Here is a 22,092-nt window from a genome sequence, read left to right as displayed (position 1 = left end):
TCACTTTAAGAAATAGAAACATTTTTATTATGTTCCATGTTGCATGGTATTGTTTCATATTTAGAACACAGAAAAATATAATTTAATTCAACCAGTTCATTGATTATAAATTAACTTTAACCACGTGGCCCTTCATCCTCTTTAATTTTGCTGAAGTACTTAAATAGTAAATCTATCAGAATTACGGAAGATGTAAAGCAGAACTTAAACTACAACAGATTCTGAAGCGTTATTTTATGTTGAAATTTTACTTGGAGCACAATATTTAGCCAGTAAGAGATATTAGTGCTGAAGAGTTGATTATTTCCCACATTTTTATTCAATATTTGTTGAAAAACATTTCTGGATTTGATACAAGTCAACAGGTCCCCTGACTTGTTTAATGTATGCCCTTGGCCAACTTTGGAAAAAAACTCCCAATATAAATTCTCCATTTCTAACTGTTTATTTTTGGCATTTGAGTGAAGGTACATATTTAGTGCCAGGAGGTGCTGAGTTACCGAACTTCTACACCTCAGATAACAGCTCTGAAGCAAAGTTCAGTTTGCAAATACTTGTAGATTTAGCTGGCTGTGATCAGGACACAAATTGTAGCAGATGTAGCACCTCTCCTATCCCACCATCTTGTATTACCTTTTGTGTAAGTAAACATAACTTGACTTGCCCTTCTTCCCTCTGTTTTCACACTTGGGATTCAAACTAATTTCACCTGGGGATTGGTGCATAATATTAAGGAATTAAATTCTTATCTCATTAGTTTAGCCAATTTAAAACTCAAAATGGAAATTTCTTTACACGCAAGATCCAAATTTGACAATACCTTTGGCTTGAGTTACATCTGTGGGGTATGATTATTTACACTTGCTCTGTGTTAATATTAAAGGAATGGGAATTGCATACTAAAATAACAGTTTCATTCTGAATTAAGCCACTATAATTGAAAGTTCTATTCTGGACCTTAACTGCTTGCTTTTGAGCACAGGAGCACCAGAACATTTGGAGCAGTAGTAGGCCATTTGGCTCTCAAGCCTGTCCTGCCATTCAATATAGTTGTGGCTAATCTTCCTTGAGCTTCAATTCATTGTCTATGCCAGTTCCACATAGCCCTCAGTTTTCTGACCTTTCAAAAACTGATCTATCTCTTCCTTAAATACCTCTGTTAATCCAGGCTCCATAACTCACACAGATAGAACATTCCAATTCTGCCAGGAGATATTCTTAGCAATTCATTGTCTCAGTTTTAAACAAGTGCTCCTGTAACTATGCTCCCTCCCACTTCTACCATTCCAGATTCTTCCACTAATGGAAACACCTCAATGTATATTCACAAACAAGAGAAAATCTGCAGATGCTGGAAACCCAAGCAACGCACACACAAAATGTTGGAGGCACTATATTCTTTTCCATGGACGCACCCTGGCTGGTTGAGTTCCTCCAGCATTTTGTGTGTGTTACCTTTGTGACCCCTTAGGATTAGATATAGTTCAATAACTCTTTCTTCTAAATTCCAATGAATGAAAGCCATTTTTGTTAACATCCATAGAAGCTTGTGCTGTTTAGATATTGACTGCCGGTTTTTTCTCTGATACATGATTATACAATGATGCACAGTTAAGGTAGTTTTCATTGATTGCTGTTTTCTCTAGGTGGCACAGGGACATCAGCTCTTGAAGAAAACCTCTGTAAAATATGCATGGACTCTCCAATTGACTGTGTGCTGCTTGAGTGTGGCCATATGGTGACGTGTACTAAGTGTGGAAAGCGCATGAATGAATGCCCAATTTGTCGACAGTTTGTCATACGGGCTGTGCATGTCTTCAGATCTTGAGTAACCACAGCTACTATTAAACCATATCAAATTGATTGGAGAAGTGCATTTTCACAACCCAGATCCCATCCTGCTGACTTAAACCTATCAGTCTACCTCTCCTATAGTAAGACTGTTAATACTTTGCTACTTCATTCATTGAAAACACCTTTTAATTGCACAGAAAGTGAATCTGTGGAATTAATTGCCAGAGGAAGCTGTGGCGGCCAAGTCTTTATGTATATTTAAGGCAGAGGTTGATAGATTTTTGATTGATCAAAGCATGAAGGGATACGAGGAGAAGGCAGGAGATTGGGGCTGAGAGGAAAAATGGATCAGCCATGATGAAATGGCGGAGCAGACTCGATGGGCCAAATGGCCTAATTCTGCTCCTATATCTTATGATCGTACATAGAAATGCCTTTATACCTTGGCTTTGTTTAACAACACCCTACTAAGTTGCTACAACTCACATTATTAAAAATAGGGTATAAATTAAGGAAATGTACTTAAAAAGAAAAGCTTAAAATCCCAAGTAATCACATTAAGTCTTGTGCCACTCAATGAAGTTATGTATCTGAGCTCTCTTCAGATATCATGAATCCCTAAAACTAGAGGGACAGTTATTGTGGTCATTCATTGTTTTGCATCCCATTTGATTCTGACGGAACATGAGTACATGCTGCTGGAGGCAGGGTAAGAAGAAGCGATTATTAAATGTGGGCAGGTCCTTTCTGAGGAAATTGGTACTTTGAACCTGTGGATTGAGCATTCAATGTCTAACATAACAACTGAAGACAATTTAGAAATAGTGGATTTGATTTCACTAACGGTTAGTGTGAGGAGGCAGGGTGGCTCCATGTAATGGAAACCGATGATTGAGAAAATTACAAAGCAAAGATGTAAATGCATTTAAAATGAACAAGAAAGATCATTAATACTTCACATTATCATGTTTATTTTTATAATGCAAATAGATGGTTAGATTTGTTCTAGCTGAAACTAAGCTCTATAATGCTACGATCTTAAAGAGTAAACCTAAGGCCACTTGTGTAACAAGATAACATACTTGTCTGTGTTACAATTTGCACAAAACTATACGCATGGCAAAACCCATACTCAGCAATTACACACACTTGTATGTTATTAATGGATTGATAAGATGCACCATCTTTTTTATTATACCTCAAACCTTAAAGTTAAACTTCATGTACAGTTGCACGGTTACATATCATTTTATACAGTCCTGTGCAATCGGAATCTTCCAATTTTTATGCACAATGTAGACCAAGTATGCTTAAAGATCAGTAGAAACACACAATTTAAAAAATTAACAAAATTTGTCCTTTAAATTTAGTTTGATCTTTAAATTTGCATTTATCTCCAGTGCAATATTGCAGCTAGAAGTTTACAAGCGTGTCAATAAGGCTGAAGTTCAAATACTGGAAATTGTAAAATCAGTAAAGATTAACTAGTACCAGCAATGGTATCTCAAATGCATGCCAGCTTGGTTCAGATGCTGGTTTCCTTCAGTTTGCAATCATACCCTATCATCTTCTGAATTTAAAGTAAGCCAATATCTTTTCCCTTTTTTTAATCTTTAAATTTCAATTCCTTTTTGCCTACACCCCAAAACAAATTTGCATCATCAGATAAAACGTTTGTGTTTATTTTTTCCTAAAATTTTGGCAACGGTAGTGCCTTAAAGTAGTTTTATCTGGTTTTTTTGCTGGTTAGGTTTGCAACATGTAAATATTATAGATAAATAATGTAATCAATCCTTAAACCTCTTCAACTGTTATTTGTACTGTACATGGGGGTGTTCTGATGTGTTGTAGTTTCTGTCCATCTGCATGGATATGTTTACTGTTTCCGCCTTTCTCAGGACAAAATTTTCTTTGTTTAATTCCTTCAAATTCATCCCATTGATTTAAATCTGTTCAGTAATTTAGCCTTTGTTTTAATCATAGATGCCTGGCTATCCATTTATTTGAGATTGTGCTACTTGTATCTTGAAAACAATAAGTGAGGAGGCATGATAGTTATTGGGGTTTACATTGATCAAAATCTTTGGAGGATCATATCATGCCTAGGCCACTTTTGAATGTTTCAAAATTTGACACTCTATACCAGCCATTTTTTATGAAGATAAATGTATACTGTATTAGTTTCCAGTAAGTACTCTACTAACTAGAGGCTTTCCACTCGGGTAATGAAATATCTCCGTTACTCTAAAATGGAGGGAATTAATTTTGTGCCACAAGGCCTGATTTTATTACATTTTGGTAAAATGGTTTAATTTCATGGGAAGAAGTGCAACATGTAATCATCTTTTCCATAAATGCTTTTTGAACTTCTCTGTAGTTCTGCAAGGCATTTTTTTATCTTAAAGTTTCCTACTTTACATTTTCCTTTCATCCCTAACTCCTCACTATATCAACCCCTCACTTTCTCTTCCTGCCTTAACTATTAAGTGAATTCGATTTGATTGCATGAATTTTTGGTAGATCCAGTATCTTGCTACTGTGAAGATGGTTCTCCAGATATTTTAAGCACAAAGAAACCAGCCCATTCTTATGGTGTTGAAATTGACTTGATGCTGCTGAGAGATGTACTGAGGTTCTGATGGGTGCTGTATAATATTTGAAGTGACTATTCATAAAGGCTTCATAATAGGAATGGAGCTGGAATTTTCCTCAAGGCTTCTCCTCTTATGCAACTGTATCTAGATAATTTGGTATGTTAACAGGATATTCATTAACCTTTGAATGAGATTGGTCCCAGATTATTTAAATATCTAGTTTATTTGTGCAGAAGTAATTTATGTGAAAACTATTTTGATAGAATTAAGTCTTAATTCTTGGTGGTAATTGACTTTTGTCAATCGCTGTACCTTTTACAACTAGGGTAAATCACTGTAATTGCAGATTTACATAATTTTATACTTGATGTCAAATTATATTTTTTACATTTGGATTATCTCTGCTTTTTTTAGCTTTACAAAAACAAGATTGCAAAGTATTATTGTTAAACAGTGCTGTCAAAATAATCACCTATTATTGACAAACTACTGATGATTATCTTCAGTTTTGGCTTCTCCACAAATGGGAATTTTTAAATTATAACGGAAAGGCAACAGAATATTTTAGGAGGTAACTCGATCCATTTGCAGATGCATGGGTTTTCAGAACATTTTTATCCTCGTTCTTCTAAGAAGTGCAAGGTCTTTTAGATTTGCTTTTCCTTTTCATTTTTGCAAATTGGCACATCTGGAAAAATTATTATGGTTCTGTCAAGCATGTAGTCTTCCAGCTCCAGCTTGTGTGGCAATTTTTGTCTCTGAAATGACAAAAGATTCTGATAGTTCTTTACTTTTAAAAGCATATCTTTGTGGGAGAAGTAGATGGAATGTTTTGGGGTGGGAGGGATGTTGATTTTAATTTCTCCCAAAATCCACTGAATTTTTAATATTACCTGAAGTGCCTTGGACATTGATTTCATTTGCACACTAAGGAATGGAAGCTGAAGAATTGTGCTATTTTTATATGGAATGGAAAATAGCACCTTGATTCTGTAGGTCCGAATATATCCCTTTAAAAGGGAAAGAATATTGCAATGAATAATTCTGCAGTCCCTATCCATTTTATAGAAGAACATAATATGAGCTAATTTCTTTTTTTGATCTGACCATGTCAGTGATTTCACCAATTTGATGGCTTTTGCCAAAACATGGACTTCATGTCATGCTAAGTGTCACTCTACAACACTGTGGAGCAGGCTTCGCAGTCCACAAAGCTGTGCTGTTTCCTGAAGTCACAACATTCAATACAAAGATGTTGCCATTCTGATTTGGCAGTCTATGGAAATATTTGCTTCTTGCTGACACAAAAATTGACATTACCTGTAATGGTTTTGTTTTGTGTGGCATTATTTATTGCATTGCTGCTTGCATTTTTACTCGTGTAAAATCAGACAGAACAGAAATTGAAAGAATACTGTCCATCTTCTTTCCTGTTTGTATTTCATGCTGGTATTTTCTTTCAATTCAGTTTCTTCCAGAATTAATAGATTGGATTGTAATTGCTCTTAATTAAACCGATCATGGAAACTTCATAGACTTGTTACATTGATCACTTTCTTTTAAAAAATTTCAGGATCTGTTGTAATTTGTCTTTCAAAGGATAACATTGTGCTTTTAAAAATAACCATGTAACAGCATAAAACATAAGTCATTAAATAGAAGGTGAGAAAAAACTCTTAACATTTTTCTCGCTACATTAAAATGCAATATTTTAACTGGGCTTTTGTTAATTTTCCCCTACTTCATTTGTAATAACTCAGTTGTTTTATTGCAAAAGCTTAATTGGTGATGTGATTTAAAAAAAAATCAGTTAGAAAATGTAGCTTTATTTAATAACCCAGTGATCAAGGTAATATTTACAGGGGAAATCCATATCTCAGTGAATGTATAACTTAAATGTTTAAAGCAAATATTTTTGTTTTTATGAACATAATTTTTAAACAAGTGTGAATGTAATGGCATTGGATACATTGTTTATTTCATTAAGTTGAGTCAAGTAGAATTAAAATAATCTCTATCTTTATTAAAAGATAAATCATCAAACTTCATTATTCTGAAAGAAAAACATTTGTTTCACTGATTCAGGAGAGAAATGAAAGCAAGTTCTGCTGATTAAATTCTTATGATTGAATGGGTTTTTGTTATCCACCACTTTATCTGCACCAGAAAATATTGTCATTTTGATTGTTGAAATTCCTTAATTTTAAAGCCTGTTGTACAAGATTCAACATTTTTGAACAATAAAGAGATATAAATTTGGAATTTTGATGTAATGAGTTTTCTGTAAGTAATACTCGTACCATGTAATAAATGTGAGAGTCTATGTTTTATCTCCAGTTTTGCATTGTAATAGGAATGTTATAACCCAGAAAAGATTTCCCAAATGAGTAAGATGAGAGTTTAAAAATGAACTTTTCACATGGGTTGAGTACTTGCAAGTTGGTATAGGCATTTCTTTTAAATCAATTACATTTGTGATGGTTAGCAAAATAACTTAAATGTAGCCCTTGTTCTTCCAAACAGTGTTGCATTTTTTAAGCTGTTTATACCTGCACCTCCCAAAACTACTTTTGTGTTTTGGAGAGTACTTTGAGTCAGAAAAATGAAGATAATTCCATTGTGCCAAGTGTTATGTTTTGTAACACCAGCAAATAATCAAAAGAAAAATAGCAGAACCAAGAAATGCATGTCTACTTCGCTTTTACTTTAAGGAGGGGCACACTTATGATGTGGTGTAATGACATATGCTGTTCACCAACTTCTTGCATATAATCTGTATTGAACTGTGTAAACAAAGAATGCTTAATCAAACAATATAAATGTCTGTTTTTCCACTCATTCATTCCTTGCTGGTTTACATTCACACAGGCACTGACTCAAGTTCCTTATCTGCCCAGTACCATACCCCTGTCTTTGTAAACCTAACACACCGTGGGAATACTCTCACCACCTGGAATGCAACACTTCAGGGAGATGACTCACCACCTATTCAGCATATGGGGATGGGCAGCATATACAGGACTTGCTGCTTCATCCATATGCCATGAATGAGGTGGTCAGCCAAAGAAGGAATCACTCCTAATATTTAATACCACTGGGGCAGAGAATTTGAGAGCATATTTAAAGAATTATAGAAAGTTACTGCACAGAAAGCCCATTGTGCTCCTCACATACCTGAGAAGAATTCCTGCAGTCCAGAATGATAAAACACAAGTATCTCTGCTGTCACATCAAGTAGGTTTCAACACTAAATCCAGTGCTAAATACAATCATGCCACAACCCATATCTTCCCCAAACTTGACTGATGGCATTAACATTCTAGTTGACCAGAATGGTCAGTCATGAGAAATACTCATCTACAACAACTAGAAGTTCTTGGGAAAGGACTCTAATCTGAAGCATTAACTGTTTCTCTCTCCACTAATGCTGAGTGATACCAGCATTTTCTGTTTTTATTTCCAGCATCAGATTTTTTAAATATTAATTTATTAAAATTCTCAGCACTATCCAGGTGAAATGTAATTATCTTTGGCCATGCTATAACTATGTAGGTAAAATGACTAGATTTAGGTTAACTGGATTACTTTATTAAAAGCTACTTTTTAAAGAAATGGCTTCAAATATGCACACATCACAAAACATCAATGAATGGATTGCAACATGTTATTTAATCTCAGAGAGACCCATTTTGAAGATACCACATTTACATTTTACTCTTGCAGATAGTAATGCAGTCACCTTCCCTGAAAGTACACAAGTTCCAGATCCTCCATCACATTAGCCCAAGCAAGTTAACTCTGTTACCTTGTACTATGTTACTGGTCAACCTCCCACCTCGAAATACTCACCAAGTTTGAAATACAATGTTGCTGTTTGCAACAATTTTAACATATTATGAAGGTTGCCTGGTATGGAAACACCAATAGCCAAGAATGGAAAAGGCTACAGAAAGTGGTGGATACAGCCCAGTCCATCACAGGCTAAGCCCTTCCGAACACTGAATATATTTATATGGAGCACTGCATAAGAAAACAGCATTTATCATCAAAGATTACACACTATCCAGGCCACACTCTCGTCTTGTTAGAACCACCGGGAGTAAGTAGCGCATTACAGCTGGTAAAGAGAAGCAAATGATTAACTTGCTTTTAACTTGGGAAAAATAGACTGTCAAGGTATCACCAAATACAGTTCCAGTGCAGGTTCTTAAACATATAGTTCTGTTGTTGTGTATTTCTAGAGCAGGTACTGAAAAGTGTGGTTTATTGTGTAATTCTAGAGCAGGTGTTGAAACATGTGGTTCTATTGTGTAGTTCTAGAGCAGGCGCTGAAATGTGTAGTTCTATTGTGTAGTCTGTTGATCTTTGGAAGGCATACAACTACTTTTAACTGCCACAAGGAAAATGTCACTTAACAAAGTGAATGAGACAGGAAAATGCAGAGGAGTGCGAACGCCAGCAGATTAAAAAAAAGAGATGTGTGACAGGAGACACTAAATTACTGAAGGAAAGTAAAGAAAAACAAATGAGGAGTTAACTTACTCCACCATTTCCACCCACCTCCCATCCATCCCACCTTTGTGACTCACCAGTCAGGAACCGCCCACGGTGGCCTCCTGTCACGGTGAATTTATAACCCCAGTCATTGGTGTCTAGGTCAGATGTAAACCTGTAATACAGTGTATCACCTAGAAGGAATATGGATAGGAAAAGGATTACAAAATATTAACTATTGTTGCAGAAAGGAAAAACGTGTTAATAAATAGTTCCAGGCCATCAGCCTATCGAATCTGTGCTGACTCAGAAAATCCCCATAATGTCACACCCAACAACACACTTCTCTCTCATATGCTCCTTAACTACCCCCACCCCAATCTAGGGTCAATTGGTCATAGCTAAATAGTCAACCAATCTGTACACCATCAGAGCATGAGAGCACCTAGTCACAGGAAGAAATACCAGGTGTCTATTGGAACTGTGAGGTACCTGCTGTCCTCGGCATCTTTCTTGTAGATACAATTTAGCTCGGAGCTAAATTAAGATGCATTTTTAGCAAAAGGGGCTAGTTTAAAAAGACAGCTTTTTTTTTTACTTGTAGAAAATATAACTACAATTTAACTATATTTCTGGATGTGCAATCCAAAGATATTGGTTAATAATTCCCAGTTTAACAATTCCCACTAAGGCAGTCATGATCTGGCCTGAACCCACAGCAACCTGATTGACAGCTTTTGCATTCAGAAATACTCTGGAGGATATTGTGAGATTTTTCTATAAAACAGCCCTAATATTGAAAATGTGCTTTAAAAATAGCTTTGTCAAGTCGTCAACTTTTATTGTCATTTTGACCATAACTGCTGGTACAGTGCATAGTAAAAATGAGACAACATTTTTCAGGACCATGGTTTACATGACACAGTACAAAAAACTAGATTGAACTACGTAATAAAAAAAAACACAGAGAAAGCTATACTAGACTACAGACCTACACGACTGCATAAAGTACACAAAAACAGTGCAAGCATTACAATAAATAATAAACAGGACAGTAGGGCAAGGTGTCAGTCCAGGCTTCGGGTATTGAGGAGTCTGATAGCTTGGGGGAAGAAACTGTTATATAGTCTGGTCGTGAGAGCCCGAATGCTTTGGAGCCTTTTCCCAGACGGCAGGAGGGAGAAGAGATTGTATGAGGGGTGCATGGGGTCCTTCATAATGCTGTTTCCTTTGCAGATGCAGCGTGTACTGTAAATGTCCGTGATGGCGGGAAGAGAGACCCCGATGATCTTCTCAGCTGACCTCACTATCCGCTGCAGGGTCTTGCGATCCGAGATGGTGCAATTTCCGAACCAGGCAGTGATGCAGCTGCTCAGGATGCTCTCAATACAACTTCTATAGAACGTGATGAGGATGGGGGGTGGGAGATGGACTTTCCTCAGCCTTCACAAAAAGTAGAGACGCTGCTGGGCTTTCTTTGCTATGGAGCTGGTGTTGAGGGACCAGGTGAGATTCTCTGTCAGGTGAACACCAAGAAATTTGGGGCTCTTAACGATCTCTACAGAGGAGCCGTCAATGTTCAGCAGAGAGTGGTCGCTCCGTGCCCTCCTGAAGTCAACAACCATCTGTTTTGTTCACATTAAGAGACAGGTTGTTGGCTCTGCACCAGTCCGTTAGCCACTGCACCTCCTCTCTGTAAGCTGACTTGTCGTTCTTGCTGATGAGACCCACCACGGTTGTATCATCGGCGAACTTGATGATGTAGTTCGAGCTGTGTGTTGCAGCACAGTCATGGGTCAGCAGAGTGAACAGCAGTGGACTGAGCACGCAACCCTGGGGAGCCCCCATGCTCAGTGTGATGGTGTTGGAGATGCTGCTCCCAATCCGGACTGACTGAAGTCTCCCAGTCAGGAAGTCTAGGATCCAGTTGCAGAGGGAGGTGTTCAGGCCCAGTAGGCTCAGCTTTCTAATCAGTTTCTGAGGGATGATTGTGTTGAATGCTGAACTAAAGTCTATGAACAGCATCCGAACGTATGTGTCTTTTTTGTCCAGGTGGGTTAGGGCCAGGTGGAGGATGGTGGCAATGGCGTCATCTGTTGAGCAATTGGGACGGTACACAAACTGCAGGGGGTCCAGCGAGGGGGGCAGGGCAGGGTCTTGATATGCCTCATGACGAGCCTCTCGAAACACTTCCTGATGATGGATGTAAGTGCAATGGGACGGTAGTCATTTAGGCAGGACACTGAAGACTTCTTCGGCACGGGGACGAAGTTGGCGGCCTTGAAGCACGTTGGAACGGTGACACTGCTCAGGGAGATGTTGAAGATGTCAGTGAGAACATCTGCTAGCTGGTCTGCACATCCTTCGAGCACTCTACCAGGAATGTTGTCTGGTCCAGCAGCCTTCCGTGGGTTGACCCTGCACAGGGTTCTTCTCACATCGGCCACGGAGAGACACAGCACCTGGTCATTCGTAGGAGGGGTGGACTTTAAAGGAAGCAATGGTAATTTGTCAGTAGTGTTACTTAGCGAAGAGCCATAGGTGAGTGGAGAAGTTATTTATTCTGATGTGCAGGACAACAAGCCATAATATGTAAATGGTACTGATGGGAATGCTGAGAGCCAGCACAGATTTCATGATGCAAATGACCCCCTTTTCCTTCATAAGAAAAATAATATGAATATATTTACTCAGCTGCTTTTTCCAAAGTCAGGTTCTTTTCCCCATTCTGCTCTCCCTCAGAGTGAAGTGTTCAAAGATGTCACTATGAACATCCTCATCCTTAATACAGACATAGCTGACTACACGTGACTAGTTTAGGAGCATTCACCCATTGCATTTAGTTTAATGATTTAACTCAACAAAGTACATATTTGCCAGGGAAAACACTGGTAAAACAGTTCAGAATTTAAGTTCTAATCTTCTCTTTGGAATTCCAACTCTGTTCTCACCCCCTCTCCTGGACATAACAGGAACAGAGTTTCCTCGGTCTTCAGTTCTCACTCACCCCAGCATCTGCCACATTTAACAGATTATCCTTCATCCTACTAGGCCACAGAGAGCCTGCACAATGATTCAATGGTGCAGTTGAACGTAGATTGGATAACCAGGCCACAGAGAGCCTGCACAATGATTCAATGGTGCAGTTGAACGTAGATTGGATAACCAGGCCACAGAGAGCCTGCACAATGATTCAATGGTGCAGTTGAACGTAGATTGGATAACCAGGCCACAGAGAGCCTGCACAGTCTGCATAGGAGGCCCTGAGCTTCCACTGCCTTCTGCTTGAGGTCACCATCCCACTCCCACACGACCTTTCTGACTACAGCCTCCTGAACCATTACACTGCTACAACACCTCATCTTTGCACACGTTGTGGCCTTGAAGACTTGATATCAAATTCCCCAACTTCAGGTAACTCACTCTTTTGTCTGATTCCACTTCTACCAGATATCATATTTGCTCTTTTTCTCTCTGGCCTGCCCAGCATACACATTACACTTAATCTCACGTTAACTGCCGTTCAATTGTCATCCAGTCTCAACCTTTGTTCTATTCATCACCTCCACCATTATCTTTGCCTCCTCAAACTAATTTTCCTCTCCTTTTGAATTCTGATAAGGGTCCTAGACCAGGAACAATGACAATTTCTCTTTCTAGCCTGGCCAGCTGAGTGTTTTGGGGATTTTGTTTTTATCTCATATTTCCAGTATCTGCAGATCCTTTCATCTCCATTTACTGATGGACCTTAAACTGACCTTTCAACAGGCAACTTAACTCATTCTATACCTCAACCATTTGGGTCTGGAGCTGTTAAGAGATTTAGCATATGTAAATTCAGGTTGTTCTTCCAGCCTTTCAAAACTCCAAATACTGTAAATTATTTTGAAGGAGTACTGCACGTGCAAATAGTTCCAATTGCTGTGGTAACCTTTGGATAACTCACAAAAATATATTATTTACTGAGACACTGCATGGAGTAAGCCCTCCTGGCCCTTTGCACCGTGTTGCCCTGATTTAACCCCAGCTTAATCACGGGACAATTTACAGTGACCAATTAACCTACTAACCGGCATCTCTTTGCAGTAACTGCTACAGGTGATGCTTGGATTTAACTCCAAACTCTGACCCCTTCAGCTGTAAAAGTGTCGCGCTAACCATTCCGCTACTGTGGCACCCGGTTCTCTCTGCCGAAATTTTCCCTGCCTGCTGTGATACCCGAGACACAGCTCTATAAATGGCAAGTGTCAATTTTACACCTCCACCAGGATTAATACATGTAAGCTGCAAGTCAAAGATGACAGAGTTTTCTCAATTTGTGCGAAGATTAAAAGAAATGGTAAGCTGTAAAACAATCTTACAGAGCAAACACGAGGAAATCTGCAGATGCTGGAAATTCAAACAACACACACAAAATGCTGGTGGAACACAGCAGGCCAGGCAGCATCTATAAGGAGAAGCACTGTCGACGTTTTGGGCCCGAAACATCGACAGTGCTTCTCCTTATAGATGCTGCCTGGCCTGCTGTGTTCCACCAGCATTTTGTGTGTGTTGTTTAAACAATCTTACAGAATAATTATGTAAAAATTAATCACTGCCTGTAAAATTATTTTGCCCAAAGTTGTTGATTGCAAATGAGATATTACTTTCGGATCAGGATGCCATCATGGAGAAGGTACAGAAGCCTGAAGGCACACACTCAGCAATTCATGAACAGCTTCTTCCCATCTGCCATCCGATTCCTAAATAGACATTGAACCCTTGGACACTACCTCACTTTTTTAATATATTATTTCTGTTTTTTGCATGACTTTTAATTTATTCAATATATGTATACTGTAATTGATTTACTTATTTACTTATTATTTTTCTTCTAGATTATGTATTGCATTGAACTGCTGCTGCTAAGTTAACAAATTTCACGACACATGCTGGCGATAATAAACCTGATTCTGATTTTGATCATAATGATCAAAAGCACTGGCCTGGCCATCAGAAATATCCAGCTGGCATATTCAATTACAAAATAGCACTACGTTCTGCACTTGACGAGGGCACACGGACTTCAAAACGTGAACAACAGACAGAATGAAATTTCTACCTGGAATGTCAAAGTCAATCCACTTATATGATGATCCACTGAATACATGTCGATCTTGTTTGTAGTCACTACTGCTGGACATCAGTAACTCAACACATCCATCTTCAGACACACAATGAGAATCAAATTTCACCGACAGTAAATTGCACCAGGAATGTGAACTTTGTCCTGGAGTTTAAAAAATATCTATTATTGGGGCTTTGTTATAATTACCACAGTACTTCAGAAATATGAAAAAAACATTTTACAATGGTTTACACATCATTTTCAATTTATATTGAAGCAAAGTGTAAATGAAAGTTTGGACTGGATGTTTTATGAATACTGCTTGAACATCTACTAACTGGTTGGGTGCACATTGTTTTATTCCTCGTGAATAGGTTCACGTGTCTCTTTACGTTCTGATAAGATCCTTGCCATTTCTAAACCTGTCCTTAATGTGATACAGTCTGAGTATAGTGTTTTGCCCCCTATTCAACAACCTGCCACAATGGCTAATATATATAATCAGTTTCTGAATGAATGGTCCAGCTGCACAGTAAAATTGAGATTTAAGTACAGAACCACATAAAACCCTCTGACAACTAGTTCCTCACCAGAAAAATATTCCACTTTTTCATTTGTCCCAAGAATTTACTAAAGCATAGCCTCAAATTAAATCAACAAATCCCTTTGCATTTTCCTCACAGCTGAACATTTTTAATGTCATTTTTAACCCGTGAAGGGACACAGTAGCATTGGAGACAGCCCAAAAGGGATTTTGTAAGGTAACATAACTGGGAGAAATGTAAATAGTTCACACCCACCAGCACTGAGTTGGGGTTTCACTTTAAGAGGTTGATCTGACGGCATTATTACGTAAAGATTTTTACTGTGCTTTTGTGTTTAGGTTTTGGAGTTTAATAAAATGCATTATGGGTTTCATTAAATATAAAATGATCATGCCATTTTATTTGCTAAAATCTACATTGGTGACCCTTTTGGTCCAGGATGATTCCAGAGTTATTGAACATGTCGGCCAACGCAGTTGCTTTGAAACTGACAGGGTTTTGGGAGCAAAATATTGCTCTCCTTACCTGGACTTGACAATCATAAGCTGTTGGAGTTAATGGACCACGTGCTGTCTCTCCTGGAAATCACCATCCTTGTTTTATTTTTAATGAACTCTTAATGCAGCAAGTGCCTGGTCAAGTTTGCACAGCCCTTGCTAATGCACCCATGAGGAACTATAGGGAGCTTGCTAAAATTATAGTCTACACTCAGCCAGGCAGCTCCATCATTCCTCCTCCTGTCTCTACTTCAATAAGTCCGGTCAGCAAGTCCTCCGACATAAGGATGCAGAACAGATGATGCTGGGTCTGTTTTTACCGACCTCGCTTTGGCACAAACGCTATGAACTGCCGACTGCCCTGCAGCTTCGACAGTGCCAGTGCACCAGGACATCAGAGTCTGTGAACACCGCAGGTTCCAGCTGCCAGGGTGCCTACTGTTCATTACGGACACCCTTTCAGGGTGACACTTCCTGTGTGACATGGATGCTCAAGTGAGTGTGCTGCCAGCATCACCTATTGATGAGAAGGCAAAGAGTGATGAAACCTCGCTGGATCCAGACTTACAGGACACAATGGGTGACACTCTGCTTCCGTGAGCGACGTTGCACATGGGACTTTGTCCTGGCTAATGTGGCTAGACCTCTGCTCCGTGCAGATTTCCCGTGTGTCCAAGGACGGTTAGTCGATCTTAAGAACTGAAGGCTGTTAAGATGTCAAGCACTTTGTTTCGTTACCCTGCTCTCTCGGTAAGTTCCCCACAACAACTGTCAAGTGCCTGCACCACTGCATGTTAGATCACTCAGCTGCTGGGTGAATTCTCAGATCTCACCAAGCCCACATTCTCCACTTCAGTCACCACATGGGGTCGAGCCCCACATTCCCACAACTGCCCTGCCAGTTCATGCTGATGTGTAGACTGGACCCAGAAAAGCTGGCAACTATGAAGGCTGAGTTTGCCAACATGGAACGATTCGGCATTGTATGCCCGGCGAATAGTCCCTGGACTTCACCCCTCCATATGGTCCATAGGACCGATGGTGGTTGTCGCTTATGTGGTAATTACCAATGCCTTAACGAGGCCATGTTTCCAATCGTTCCCACACATCCAAGACTTTTTGGCAAGTTTATCCAGAAGGTTATACTTTTCCAAGGTTGATCTAGTTAGGGGCTACCATGAGGTGCCTATGTGCTTGGAGGACATTCCCAAAACCGCTGTAATAACCCTGTGTGGCCTTTCTGGGTTTCTGCGCATGTCATTTGGACTGAAAAATGCAGCACAGACTTTCTAACAGCTGATCGACTCCGAATTAAAAGACTTAGATTTTCTTTTTGTTTACCTGGATGACATACTTATCTCCAGTTCATCCAAATCCGATCATGTATCTCGTCTCCACACACTCTTTGAGCACTTGGGCCAACGTGGGTTGATTATTAACCCAGCTAAATCCCAGTTTGGGTTGTCGACCACTGACTTTCCCAGCCATCACATCTCCACAGAAGCTGCAAAACCCCTCCCATCAAACACAGTCGTTATTATGGATTTCCCACCGCCCTGCTCTATGAGAAAACTACAGGAGTTTTAGGTACAGTGAACTTCTATCACCATGATAGAAGGTCCATGAGCTGCTGGACCTTTGCATAGTGTGCTTAAAGACAATAGCCCGAATCAAGTTTTTGACTGGTCAATGGACATGACCAGGGCACTTGATGATACCAAACGAGCTCCTTCGAACACAACCCTACTGGCCCATCCACTCCATAACCATGACTACTGACACTTCAAGCAACGCTGTGGGTGCTGTGCACGAACAGTTGGTCAGAGGTGTATGGCAGCTGCTCACCTTCTCCAGCCAGCAGTTCTGTCTCGCCAAAAGGAAGTGCAGCACGTTTAACCATGAGTGTCCATCTGGCTGGCTGCCATTTTCGTTTTCTCCTAGAAGGTTGCCATTTCACAGCGTTCATTGACCACAAACCCCTCACGCCTGAAAATGACCCCAGGACTGTCCTGCTAACTGGCTGCTTTGTTTTGGCACCAGGATTTCAGAGTTTAAGGAGCATCTGATCGGAGGTTCAGTGCTCAATCATAAGCTCAACTAGAGGTATCATCCAATGTCTTGTTTGGTGCTCAGTTCTTGTTCCAGTTTTGTACCATGTCTCGATTGTTGTGTTGGAATCTCCAGCACTTTGGTCCTAATCACCCTCGTCAAGGTCGCTCATCACAGGTTTCTCAACACATCAACAGTGTGTGAGGCTGTGGTGGGGGGTATTGGGAATATTTCTAGACATTTGGTAGCTGCATCCACTACTATCAAGATACTTGTACCCATGAATGGTCCAGCAAAATCTACATGAATCTGCTACCAGAGCAATGCAGTCCATTCCCGGGGACGGAGAAACAGTACTCTTGCCATCTTCTGTACGTGCTGGCATCCGGAAATGTGTATGGCAAACTGCTGATCTATCCCAGGCCACCAGACAAAGCTTTGAGCCAAACCTTTCATTTTGACCACACCTATATGACCAGCATGTAGCTCCTCCAACACATGGTCAACTCTCAGTCCCCAAATAAGGCAACCCCCATCAAGGACAAGTTAATCCTGGTGCTGATTAAAATGGGGGAGCTGGGATTTCTGCTGTACGTTCCACCCATGTAGACCTGAGACAGTGTGGGGTCTTTTCTGGTTACTCTTTGGATCTCCTGCCAAAAGAAGGGAATTTTCAATTTGCCTTAAGGGGAATATGTCAAGAGGAGTGTCCTCTTTTGTAAATTTTTGTTATTTCCTATTCAAGGGTAAATGGAACAATCCATCAACATTTCCATGTTTAGTTATCCTATTGAATTCATCAAGAGAGCCCATCTCTGCAATCGTGCTGCTGCTGTTTGTGAAACACCTTCTGTGGAGTGAAAATGGACACTGGTAGTTGATCATTAGTGATGGGAGTAAACTCTCCCCCCTCGAAGTGCTGGCTGAAATATTTTACACCCAAAATCAGTCTCAGGGTCTCTTTTACAATCAGCGCATATTTTTTCCCCTGTAATGGTAAGGGAAAGTGATGCAAAGGCTATAGATAGATAGGTAGATACTAAATTTATTCCAAAGGAAATTACATTGTTACAGTAGCGTTACAAGTGCACAGGTATACAAATATACAAATATTAGAAGAGAAGTAAGAAAGAATAAAAAAATAAATTATCACAAACAGTCTAATAGGAGGGGGTCATCACTTCCCTGGCTATAGGTTGACTCATTATAGAGCCTAATGGCTGAGGGTAAGAATGACCTTATAATAGCGCTCTTTGAAGCAGCACAGTTGCCTTAATCTATCACTCATAGTGCTCCTTTATTCAGCCAAGGTGAAACATTGTCCAGAGTTGCCAGGATTTTCCGTAGGATCCTTTGTTCTACCACAGCCTTCAGTGTGTCCGGTTTGACTCCTGTAACAGAGCCAGCCTTTCTAATCAGTTTATTGAGCCTTTTGGCATCACCTGTGTTGATGCCATTGCCCCAGCACACCACCACATAGAAGATTGTACTGGCAACAACAGAGTAGTAGAACGTGAAGGAGAGGCCTGCGTACTCTATAGGTCCTCAGTCTCCTCAGGAAGTAGAAGTGACTCTGGCCCTTCTCATACACAGCCTCTGCACTGGTGCTCCACTCAAGCCTGTCATCCAAGTGCACCCCCAGGTAGTTGTAGGTCCTCACCACCAATAGCAACAGGAAGCATTGCAGGCTTAGTCTTCCTAAAGTCCATCACCATCTCCTTCGTCTTACTGATGTTGAGCTGCAGATGATATGAGTTCAAGGGATGGAGCACAGTAGCCAGGTGTGGCAGGAAATTGCAACTGGGATTAACAAATCCTAAAAAGGACCACAACTGTGACACAGCCTTTGGCCTTGTAGAATCCAGCACTGCTTGAATTTTCCCAGCACACTTGTATAATACTTGTGTGTCAATGGTATGACCAGAGTAAGTAGAACCTAGAACAGTACAGCTCAGGAACAGGCCATTCGGCCCACAATGTTGTGCCGAACCAGCTAAAGAGATGCTTGGTTTAAAGAATTCACATTAGTTGCATTTTGCTTTGAGTCCATAATTTACTAATCTTTTAAACGCTGTCTTGAGATTTTGGAGATACTCCTTGTCATCTTCACCGGTAACAAACTGTATGCCTTTCCACCAAATGCACTCTGCTAAACCAGCATTGGCTATTCCATTTGCTTTAAATTACTGCTCAATTCATTCAGTATACATCACCCAGTTGGTTACCTGTTGTGCAATCTTTCCAATGTAGCCAGCCATTTCTGCATTTTTAAAATTTACGATTACTATCACCCAGTATCGCTGTTTATGAACCTGTGAATTTCATCCATTTTCTGCCCTTTTTTAATTTGACCATCTTCTCCCCTTCCAAAGAAAAATACGTGCTGGATTTTATTTTTAACATGACCATCTTCTCCCCTTCTGAAGGGAAAAATCAAGCTGTGTTTTTTTAATTTGAGCACCTCGCTGTGCATCAACGGGTAGGTTTTCGTCTCAGGTTCATTTTAAATCTTATTCATCACCACTGTTGTTTTGTATTCAGAAACTAATCAAAAGAAAAGTGGGGGAACCAGGATATATGTGTCCACTTGGGTTTTACTTTAGAGAGGCACATACTTCTGATGTGGTGGCGTAATGGTGGGCTGTTTGCATACTCATTACAGATAACCAGTAATGAATTATGTAAACAAACAAAGAATTCTTAAGCAATAGATATACAATATTATCCAAATATTGCTGATAAATTAAAAACACAACACAAAGCACAAGACTAATTCATTGAGCAGTTGGTGTATTAAGTTGTACTCAAAGCTCCTGGAATGAGTCTACACGCCCCTTCTGGCATTTCGAACCTTCAATAACTACCCTTTGCAACTGTTGGCTCTGTCTCACCAAATTAACACATAAAGGTCCGCCTCTTACATAAACACACATGCACGCACGTACACTACTTCTATATCTACCAGTTCAGCTCTCCGTGTTCGTGATACCTCGTGTTTCCGTGTACCACCAACATGAAAAGATCCAAGCGTGCTAATTTTAAAAATACACATCTACCTAGACTGCTCAGATCACTGGCCACACGATGGGTCACAAAGGTATCCCACTCCTGACACCAAATGTTGTGTGAATTAAGTCACCGGAGAAAGGGACTGGTAGTTTTGAAGCAGCCTCTTTATACAACAAAGCAAGATACAGCAGGCATCATACTGAGACACTTTAGGTGGAAAGGTCTGGCTGGCCCAATGCTACCTGATATCTTATGTGCTAAACGTCAAAGGACAATTCCATATTTACAACACATCCACAATGCTTTCTTTGAATCTGCACACAAACTTCACACCTTCCAATTCGCACCCACACCACAGACATCTAAATGGATTATAAACAACATTGTCTGGTCTGTGATTGAAGGCTTTTAGAAATCTATTGTTTAGAGCTGCATTTTAAATTAAATTTACAATCTACATTCAGATTTGAAGATTGGTAGCTGAAGTTATTTGCTAGATGTGCTAAACCCAAAAATTGCCCTAACACTTACCACCCCATCTCCCTGCCCATTGGGAGGAAGACGGAAAAAAAGAGTGAAAGCTGCCAGACTCAAAGGGCAGCACCTCATATTCCTGCCGAAAGGTTTCAGCCCAAATGTTGACTGTACTTTTTTCCATCAATGCTCCCTGGCCTGCTCAGTTCCTCCAGCATTTTGTGTGTGTACCTCATATTCAATCTGGGTAGCCCCATTCTGATGGTATGACATTGATTTTCTAACAGCCAGTAATTTTTCTCCCTCCCTCTCCCCTCTTGAATTCCCCACTCTGGCTCCCCTCTAACCTCTTCACCTCATCTGCCTATCACCTCACCCTGGTGCCCCTCCTCTTTCCCTTTCTCCTATAGTCCACTCTCCTCTCCTATCAGATGCCTTCTTCTCCGGCCATTTACCTTTTCCACCTATCCCCTCTGAGCTTCTTATTTCATCACCCCTGCCACATCCACCTGGCTTCACCTATCACCTTCTAGCTTGTACTCCTTCCCCTCACCCTACCTTATTCTGGCTTCTTCCCCCTTCCTTTCCAGTCCTGATGAAGTGTCTCAGCCCAAAACGTCTGCAGATCTCTTCTCTTTATTATAAATTGCTTCTTGGTTGGGAAGTCCAGGAATTAGAGAATAATCTTAAAAATTGGAGGTACACAGTATATTCAGGGAATTTTAGGAACCCACTTCTGCTGTGCGTGCATTAATTCTTATCATTTGAATCTGCAATGACTTCTGTTAGCCAAAGCTACTGAAGATATGGAAAAAATAGTATTGAGTCATATTGTGTGTGATCAGATTAGGTGAAGATAAATTGACCACTACCCTCTGCTTATATAAAGGAAGGAAATAAGCATCAAAATCCATGCCTTCTAAATGCTTACTTTTCTTTATCTTGGTGTGGGATATCTCAAACCTTTCACTTCTCAGGGCAAGAGAGATTTGTCAATGATTATTATTTTGTACTTTTAAAAAAATAACCTTTGGAATGTACCAGGCCTAAATTTTTTCTGCCTGTTTGGAAAGGAATTATTGAGACTGTAGTACAAGCTCAAATTGGTGTTGGTAGCAACCTATGGCAAATGGACTTTGGAGCAGGTGAGTGTGAATTAACTATTCTTAAAACCAGCAAAAGGTAGGCCCAAGTATGTTTTCCAAAATGGTGAGAAGCTACGATCTGTGGAGATTACCTGACATTTGGAGTCCATGTAAAAGGGTCTCTAAGGTGCAAAGGGTGGGTACAGAAAACCAAAGGTGAGGAGAACAGACAGAACTGGAATATAGAGTATTGGGGTTTGATTGGGGGGGGGGGGGAGTTGAGCCAGGCAGCCATACCCCTGGTTTTGATTTCTTTTGTTGAAATAAAAGCACTAAAACATGCACAGTAAAAGTGGCGTGAGTGAGGAAAGTAGCAGATCTGATAGAGGAGGAGAAAAATGTCAATCTCTCTCCCTCTCTCTCTCCCCCTCTCTCTCTCTCTCC

At 40.1% G+C, this 22,092-nt stretch overlaps 1 protein-coding gene across 2 annotated transcripts in view; it reads left to right on the top strand.

The window, feature by feature from the left end:
* The window catches only part of rffl (ring finger and FYVE-like domain containing E3 ubiquitin protein ligase), a 48,386-nt gene extending 41,734 nt beyond the window's left edge, over positions 1–6,652 (top strand). For both annotated transcript variants that reach the window (XM_073053815.1, XM_073053814.1), the window contains one exon: positions 1,647–6,652. In XM_073053815.1, the coding sequence (XP_072909916.1) occupies positions 1,647–1,828 (182 nt within the window). In that variant the 3' untranslated portion in view covers positions 1,829–6,652. The remainder of the gene's footprint in view (positions 1–1,646) is intronic.
* Positions 6,653–22,092: the final 15,440 nt, after the last annotated feature.

The sequence above is a fragment of the Hemitrygon akajei genome, chromosome 8 (genome assembly GCF_048418815.1).
Source record: "Hemitrygon akajei chromosome 8, sHemAka1.3, whole genome shotgun sequence".
Taxonomy (NCBI): Eukaryota; Metazoa; Chordata; class Chondrichthyes; order Myliobatiformes; family Dasyatidae; genus Hemitrygon; species Hemitrygon akajei.
Note: the sequence above shows the minus strand (reverse complement) of the source record. Positions and strands in the feature narration are given on the sequence as shown.